Genomic DNA, 9,217 nt, shown 5'->3' with positions numbered 1-9,217 from the left:
TTCTCCCATGGAGACGATCGTAGAAATGCTGGATGTAGTCCTGTGGAACGGCTTGCCATGCCATTTCCACCTGGCGCCTCAGTTGGACCAGCGTTCGTGCTGGACGTGCAGACCGCGTGAGACGACGCTTCATCCAGTCCCAAACATGCTCAATGGGGGACAGATCCGGAGATCTTGCTGGCCAGGGTAGTTGACTTACACCTTCTAGAGCACGTTGGGTGGCACGGGATACATGCGGACGTGCATTGTCCTGTTGGAACAGCAAGTTCCCTTGCCGGTCTAGGAATGGTAGAACGATGGGTTCGATGACGGTTTGGATGTACCGTGCACTATTCAGTGTCCCCTCGACGATCACCAGTGGTGTACGGCCAGTGTAGGAGATCGCTCCCCACACCATGATGCCGGGTGTTGGCCCTGTGTGCCTCGGTCGTATGCAGTCCCGATTGTGGCGCTCACCTGCACGGCGCCAAACACGCATACGACCATCATTGGCACCAAGGCAGAAGCGACTCTCATCGCTGAAGACGACACGTCTCCATTCGTCCCTCCATTCACGCCTGTCGCGACACCACTGGAGGCGGGCTGCACGATGTTGGGGCGTGAGCGGAAGACGGCCTAACGGTGTGCGGGACCGTAGCCCAGCTTCATGGAGACGGTTGCGAATGGTCCTCGCCGATACCCCAGGAGCAACAGTGTCCCTAACTTGCTGGGAAGTGGCGGTGCGGTCCCCTACGGCACTGCGTAGGATCCTACGGTCTTGGCGTGCATCCGTGCGTCGCTGCGGTCTGGTCCCAGGTCGACGGGCACGTGCACTTTCTGCCGACCACTGGCGACAACAATGATGTACTGTGGAGACCTCACGCCCCACGTGTTGAGCAATTCGGCGGTACGTCCACCCGGCCTCCCGCATGCCCACTATACGCCCTCGCTCAAAGTCCATCAACTGCACATACGGTTCACGTCCACGCTGTCGCGGCATGCTACCAGTGTTAAAGACTGCGATGGAGCTCCGTATGCCACGGCAAACTGGCTGACACTGACGGCGGCGGTGCACAAATGCTGCGCAGCTAGCGCCATTCGACGGCCAACACCGCGGTTCCTGGTGTGTCCGCTGTGCCGTGCGTGTGATCATTGCTTGTACAGCCCTCTCGCAGTGTCCGGAGCAAGTATGGTGGGTCTGACACACCGGTGTCAACGTGTTCTTTTTTCCATTTCCAGGAGTGTATACTGCCTCAAGACAATAACACACTTTCTAACTGTAGTTCTTATCTTGTTGAGCTGCACTATTAACATCAAATTATAACTATTAATGGGCAGATTGTGATAGGAATTTAAATTATTAAGTTTGGCCAATAATTGCGTGAAATATTGAAAATCTAATTTTTGTTTATTCTACACTGCAACTGGTACTAGGTTCTGGGCTTTGGGGTAGCGCGTTAGTAATATAGATGGTCGCCATCAACTAGAGTTAATTGCATTTCGGATCCTGTACATTGTACACCAGCGAAAGGGTAATGTACTACGAGTGGGCTCTTGCAATGTTAGAAGTTTAACGTGACAGGTAAACTAGAAAATATTAAAATGGAAAGGCTCACTCTAGGTGTATTGGGGAGTCTGTGAACCGAAATGGAAACAAGATTACTATTCCTAGTCAGACGAGTGTAGGGTAGTATCAGTAGCAGCAGAAAATGGTGTGACGGAAGTATGATTGGTTATGGATGATAAGCAGCACAAAGAGTGAGTTACTGTGATCATTTTCCCTGATAATCCAAAAATTCTTTATTCCAGTCAACATTCACGAAAAGTCTTTTTTCTTAATCTAGGAGTACTAAATTGTAGGTTCGCCTGTCTTCAGTCTATCTTCTAAGACAATTTTTAGGGTTAGTATTGGCTCATTAGTCCCCAAATTATTCTGGAACACAAATGTTCTTCCACATGGGCGGTTACTACATGTCATGCCATCCTTCTGTAATCCAGTGAATTGAAAAGACTGTAGAGTCTGGTGCCACATTTTGGGAACTATAGTACATTTAAAAAATGGTTCAAATGGCTCTGACTGAGCACTGTGGGACTTAACATCCGAGATCATCAGTCCCCTAGTCTTAGAACTACTTAAACCTAACTAACCTAAGGACATCACACACATCCATGCCCGAGGCAGGATTCGAACCTGTGACCGTAGCAGCAGCGCGGTTCCGGACTGAAGCGCCTAGAACCACTTGGCCACAAGGGCCGGCTATAGTACATTTAGATCAGCTTAAATTCAGTAGATCTGTTGTTAAATGAATAACTATTGCCATCATTGGATAAGTGATAGTAAAAGTAGCCAAATTCATAGTGTATAAAAAGAAATAATTTTCGTTTAAAAATAGTTCAAACTTAACAATCGATAAAAATTAATTACAGTTACATAATTACTGACATTTACTGTTTGAGATTAGGCCGGGAAACCGCTGATCGTAACAAACATCATGCACAATTTTAATTTCTTCTAGTAAGGCTACATTTAAAATGGGCAATTATGAGTGCATTTCGTTGTATTTTCGATCTTGGCCTCTTGTTAAGCACTTGAAACGAAAACTATTTGCTGGAAAAAATCATCCAATTATTCCGTTGGGAGTAGGGGACGCCAGATTACCGGTACATTAACAGCAATTTCATAATGTATAAAAAGAAATAATTTTAGTTTACAAACAGTTCAAACTTAACATTCGATAAAAACTAATGCCCCGAATTCAGTAAAAAACTTCAGTTTGTTGTACATGTTTATTACAGTTACATAATTACTGGCATTTACTCTTTGAAATTAGACCGGGAAACCGCTTATCGTAACAAACATCATGCACATTTTTAATTTTCTTCTAGTAAGGCTACACTTAAAATGGGCAATTATGAGTGCATTTCGTTGTATTTTCGATCTTGGCTTGTTGTTAAGCACGTGAAATGAAAGTTATTTGCTAGAAAAAATCATCCCGTTATTCCGTTGTAAGTAGGGGACGCCAGATTACCGGTACATTAACAGCAAGTATGCTGCCACCAAGTCGTCAACGAAATTTTACGGAATTAAACAGTTGAAAATGGGCCAGAATATAATGAAATACCGTCTCACTGCCAGATTAACTTAGCGATTTTTTTTCAACGTGTGTGAAGAACAATTCGAACTAACCGCCGCCGCCGCCGCCGCCAGTAGTTCTCCGTATGCCCGCTTCAGCGCTAGCAGCTCCACCAGAGACTACTGCAACGCTGTTGTGGCTGCTTGCTACTAGCAACTTTGGACGCATATGTTTTGATCCCTGTCGTCAGTAGTGAGTGGAGGCTTGTGTTGTGTGGTGTTGGTCGGGGCTTGCGAAATTATAGCGTTTTAAAATCACTGGCAATGTCGTCGCTGTCGCTTCCGAGGGTTTTGCAGCAACGCAAGACCGGCTTAGAATTGGAGAGGGAGAATTTTGAAAAGAACCAGGTAAGAGATATCAGTTAATAATCTTGTCTTTGACAGCGTGAAAGAAACTACCTTGAGAAAAGTGCGTTAGGTTGAGAAAATATGTATTTTACAGCTGCGGTACAAAGTGCAAAACTTTTGGAGTGCTCGTCATTAGTTCGGTTTATTTCGTGTCAGTTTACTTTTTAAATAAGTTCTTGAAATCTATTTTTCTGATTTTTTTATCGTGTTATATGTGCTTTGAGTGCCATTTAGTTCGTACAGTTTTCTTTTAAATGGCTGTGAAACTTGGCACTGGAGAAAATTACTGTTTAGCATTAGTGTTTTAGCATTTATTGTTCTGTCTCGGCTGCGCGCGTGTATTGGCGCGAAAATATGTAAACATTGGTGACAGTACAATCATAAATGTCCTGGTACAAGTTATTTTGATAGGCATGTTACCTCTCATTTTAATTTTCTTTTCGGATGTACACTTCAGAATCTTCTAGGAAAACTGGCACTAATACTGCGAACGAAGGCAGAAGTTTAAACCATTGCGGAGTTCATGATATTAACAGGAGTGAATTTTGTATCAGAACTGAATATTAAATATGTACTTGCAGTGTCATTGGGTCATTGACAGAACGCATGTATAACGACACAGCAACAGATGCTAGAAAGTAGTCAGTATTTAATTTATCTATTTTTCTAACACTTTTTCAGTCATATTATATTCTGGTAAAACGAGATTCTTTCAGAAATGTGATATTTGAAAATTCACAGATTTCTTTCTTTAACTGTGCATAAATCATACATATCAGTTATTAGGAAACATAGTTGTAATTCTTCTGTGTTCAGGCACTGTTGATTGTCTGACCTACAACAGAGTAACAACTAACAAACAAAATGACAGATGGTGTTTGTCGAACATTGAGATAATCAGTTATTCCATCTATTGAAAATGCTCATTGCAGCTAATAGTATTAAAGCTAACCAGGACCTACGGTTGAGCCCTAATTGTTCATCACAAAAATCTAGTTCTTGCCTCCTGCTGCCACTACTAGAATTTCTAGGTAAGGCATACTCGCAGTGCCCCGTAAAAGGGGTCGAAAGACTGAGGGAGGATGAACAATTTTTCAGGGTTTGAATATTTTGATAAGCTCGATTTCTCTCTTTCCGCGAAGTAAACTGAGTTGGTGACCCTACATGTGAATAGTTATACATTATTCGTGAAACTGAAGTCACCCGGTTGACTGGCAATACCGTGTCAGTCTTAATTTGGAAATATGTTTAAAAAAAGTATTATGCTGAGTAGTATGCTGTCGTTATATGAAAGGCAAAGTGAATGCGTAATTCATCTGACAGACATTAAGAACCTATTTTGAATGATGGTTGTATTGCAGTCTGTCATCTATAGTAAACACCCACAAACAGATCACTGTTAGGCAGTAATTACATATTCGGTGTTCACATACTCTGGTTTAAGACGAAGAAACCCCAATTCAACAGCAAACACATTATTTATGACAGTGTATATTTCGGAGCTAATGTTAACATATACCAAGTTCCCGAATCTGTGTAATAATTTTTTACATTATCTGATGTAACTTGGGTTCTGTGTGAGATGGTTACTCTTAGCTTTCGAACGGTTATCTGGTGGATAAAGGGCGACCACACGATTGTTTGTTGTGGGGGGAGGCACCAATTATTTTGATGGAAGAAAAACCTCTATCTACATTACATTTTTTCCTGTCTTTGAGAGCTAAGAGGAGGGGGCGGTGGCTTGTCGCGTGTCTCCCTCCCTCCCGCCTTTCGTTCGGGCATGGGCTTCCTCGTGGTGGATGCGATAGTTTGCAGCGGTGTACCCCGATGTCGCAGACAGTAAGAAGTAAGGGCAATTGAAACACAGTTCCCGTTTCTCCATTTGTCCTTGGGGAAAACTTGGTCGTGGTTTGTTTACATATCATTACAAGCTTCTATCTTATGACGTGGGGGCGACGTGGTTGCAACACAAACAAAACCAGCGCACTAGGTAGAGCTGCGTTATGCTTACTTGTAATTTTCGTTAAACGTTTGTGTTCGTTCGCTGTTAGACCTGCATTATGGAGGAACGGCCTCAGTTTCCTCATCAAGCCATTCAGATTGAACTGTTTTCTGATTTTCCTGCAGTAAGGCAAATGCTGGGTTGGTTCCTGCTCCCTGACATAATCATAGCTTACGCTTTTTACGGGTCGACAGAAGCGTCCGATCCAACGCGTCGGCTTTGACCCGTGACGTAAGGGTGTTGTCGTGTGTGACGTCATGACGGCGCGGAGTTTGGTTTGAGTGTGGCTGTCTCCAGTTCTGTTTCATCTTATTTTATTAACTTTTCTGATCTGTTCGTTCTATCTCGTGAGATTTTTTTAAATTTAAAAACACTAATTACTTATTTTAATTATGTTTCCTCCAATTTCTGTTTTAGTTTATTATATTTATCTTTCTGATCTGTTCGTTCTATCCCGTGAGATTTTTTTTAAAAAGACAAACACTAATCAGTACTGAAGCATCTTTATCTTCTATGGGTTGCAGGGGTTACGACCGCTGGGGAGGTGGGTGGGTATTCATGCATGGCTGTCTTCACTTACACGTTGTAGCTACGCAAGGCGTCTAAATTTGTTTATATTTGGTTTGCCCCCCACCCAAAACACCCCATTTCCCGCGCTTGTCCCGTTAGTGTCATTAGGCTTCTTGTGGAAAGTGTGTGTGTTTTTGTTTCCGCCATATTTGTGACGTCATGGGTCAAAGCAGACGGGCGGGATCGGACGCTTCCGTATTTCCCTTTTTACTGGTTGCATTATACAACACTGGCTCAGATCTTAGCAGACTGTGGTAACATAGCCGTAACGAAGATGATTCCATGCCATTGGCAGAACTGCCAAGGCTGCCCCCCCCCCCCTTTCCCATACACTCCCCACCGGAAACCGTTGTTTACGGGATCTAGGAAAAAGAATGGACGTAGATCAAATTAGTAGTCATCGCCTTCAGAGTATGATCAGTTTGAGGCACACGTGCCAACACTCTTACTACTGCTCGGAACATACGTGAAAGTCGTTTTCCGAGAGTCTGTGGAAGTGCTCCGCTGCCCCTAGCTTACGTCTCCAGTGTCAACGGGTTGTGCTTCAATGAAACTGCTCACTGTGCAAAGTTCTGCACTAATACGCCACGACAGATAGTTGGCAATGCGTTCCGTGTCCTTTTTTTTATTGCATAATGGACATTTTCTTGGTTTAAATTATGTACTTACTCCGACAGTGCTCTACCATATCATGTTACGTAACAGCATTAAATAATAAATTGCGTAGAAAGTTCTACTGTATTGCTATGAAATCTTGAAGACATAGTTGATTAGATTAAAAAATTACTGTTAGTTCCCTGTGTCATAAGAACAGCTATGAACTTTTCCGACCAAGGAATCAGAAAAGTGAGCGTAGTATGCAAACTTTCACTCGTTCAGATCTTGTAGGATAATATTTTACTCTTTGACAATAAATATGTATTGCACAAACAAAAGTAAACTGTTTCACATATAGAAACCGTTTAGAATATGGTAAGATACGTGGAATATAGTCCACAGCCTTGCATTTTTTTAATGTACGTGAAGTGTGATATCTAAATTCCGATTAAGGATAATATAATTGACGCATTCAGGCGTACAGCTCGAGAAGAAAAAAAACCTACGCTATCTTAAAGTGAACCTGATTTTGTCATGGTGGAGCAAGACGCGTCTTTTACGTTCTAGCCCCCAAAACTTGATATGGACGTCTGGAAAGCAGAGCAAAATTTGTTCGTAAATACGAATGTTTTGGAAAAGTTCGCGAGAAACAGCATTTTTTTTTTTTCCCCAGAAACTCGATTGAAGACCACTTGGAATTGCACCTCCCGAAGTCTCTTTCTAAACGCGCAAGGACACTGTTGGTTTCCCGACGCGCTGAGAAGCATGCTTCGCTGATCTTCCTTGCATTTACGCATACAATGTCGTCGAATGTAGCAAAGACGTTCTTGGGATTGCAGTATTACGAAATACTAGTTTACATTGTTCTTTTAAAACTGCTCTTGTAATCAGTCCGAAGACAGTTTTTACGCAGCATTCTACATTAGACAGTACTGTGCAAGTGTCAGCACGTCTACACAGCTGCTCACCTACATCTATGAGAACATGCTTACTGTATTTAAGCCTTCGTCTTCCTCTACAGTTTTTACCGCCCACACTTCCCTTAATAACAGAAATAAATTTTCTTCGATGCCTCAGGCTGTGTGTTGTTAATCTGCTTACTTTTAATCAAGTTGAGGCATAACGTTCTTTACTTAGCAGTTCGATTCTTTTTTATCCGATCTATTCGCGAAATCTTAACATTCTTCCTTAGCACAACATTTCAAACGTTAGCCTCTTGTTTTCTGAGCTATTAATAGCGAAAACTTATGTACAAGGCAACACTTCAAATACCTCCAGAAAAGACTTTCTTCAGTTTACACACATTAATGAAAGTTTTGCATCGCCAGTTTCTTTCGAAATTCATGGCACAGAAAGCAAACGTCACTCCGGGGCATGCGTGTATATTCATTTGCAATTTGTCAACATCACCAAATCAAAACATTTGTGTAACGATAGAATCGTCTGTTTCCCATGACGGATTTTTCACAGCAGTTCTGAGCAACGTCAGTACGTGGTAGAACGTCCCCTTGTTCGGATGCAGGCTTGACTCCGTCGTGGCATTCCATCGGTGGGATCAAGCTAGCTCTGGTCCAAACTGCCGCGATCTTCAGTATCGATTTTGCGTAAGTCGCGTGGAGTGTGTGGTCGTTGTTCTCTTCCAAAAACGGCTTGTTTCAATACACCCCACACAAGTTTTGACTGGGTCATGTCCTGAGAACAGGCAGGCCACTCCATTCTGGCGAACGTAGCATGGTGAATTAAAGTGTTCACGAGAACAGCACGGTAAGAAGGGAGTTATCCATCAAATTGAAATTGTTACCGAAATGTTGGTGGTTGCAGAATCACGTCCCCGTAAAGTAGATCAGTGAGATTTTCCTCAACGACATCGACGTAGAATTTTAGAACATGTTTTTTGCTCGAGTATCATGTCGTTTTTGGAAACCCAGAATCTACTCTGTAGGAATCAACATGGATTCCGGAAACAGCGATCGTGTGAGCCCAACTCGCTTTATTTGTTCATGAGACCCAGAAAATATTAGATACAGGCTCCCAGGTAGATGCTATTTTTCTTGACTTCCGGAAGGCGTTCGATACAGTTCTGCACTGTCGCCTGATAAAGTAAGAGCCTACGGAATATCAGACCAGCCGTGTGGCTGGATTGAAGAGTTTTTTGCAAACAGAACGTAGCATGTTGTTCTCAATGGAGAGACGTCTACAGACGTTAAAGTAACCTCTGGCGTGCCACAGCGGAGTGTTATGGGACTATTGCTTTTCACAATATATATAAATGACCTAGTAGATAGTGTCGGAAGTTCCATGCGGTTTTCCGCGGATGATGCTGTAGTATACAGAGAAGTTGCAGCATTAGAAAATTGTAGCGAAATGCAGGAAGATCTGCAGCGGATAGGCACTTGGTGCAGGGAGTGGCAACTGACCCTTAACATAGACAAATGTAATGTATTGCGAATACATAGAAAGAAGGATCCTTTATTGTATGATTTTTATGATAGCGGAACAAACACTGGTAGCAGTTACTTCTGTAAAATATCTGCGAGTATGCGTGCGGAACGATTTGAAGTGGAATGATCATATAAAATTAATTGTTG

General features: G+C 42.7%; 1 protein-coding gene across 3 annotated transcripts in view; it reads left to right on the top strand.

The window, feature by feature from the left end:
* The first annotated feature begins 3,289 nt into the window (after positions 1 to 3,289).
* The window catches only part of LOC124553683 (huntingtin-interacting protein 1), a 487,550-nt gene continuing 481,622 nt past the window's right edge, over positions 3,290 to 9,217 (top strand). For 2 of the 3 annotated variants that reach the window (XR_006968504.1, XR_006968171.1), the window contains exon 1: positions 3,291 to 3,460. Coding sequence is in view for 1 of the 3 variants with exons in the window: in XM_047128283.1 (XP_046984239.1) it covers positions 3,377 to 3,460 (84 nt within the window). In the remaining 2 variants the exon portion in view is untranslated. Of the gene's footprint in view, positions 3,461 to 9,217 lie in introns of all 3 variants that reach the window. The other variant, XM_047128283.1, reaches the window with a different exon arrangement.

The sequence above is a fragment of the Schistocerca americana genome, chromosome 1, assembly GCF_021461395.2.
Source record: "Schistocerca americana isolate TAMUIC-IGC-003095 chromosome 1, iqSchAmer2.1, whole genome shotgun sequence".
NCBI classification, from domain to species: domain Eukaryota; kingdom Metazoa; phylum Arthropoda; class Insecta; order Orthoptera; family Acrididae; genus Schistocerca; species Schistocerca americana.
Note: the sequence above shows the minus strand (reverse complement) of the source record. Positions and strands in the feature narration are given on the sequence as shown.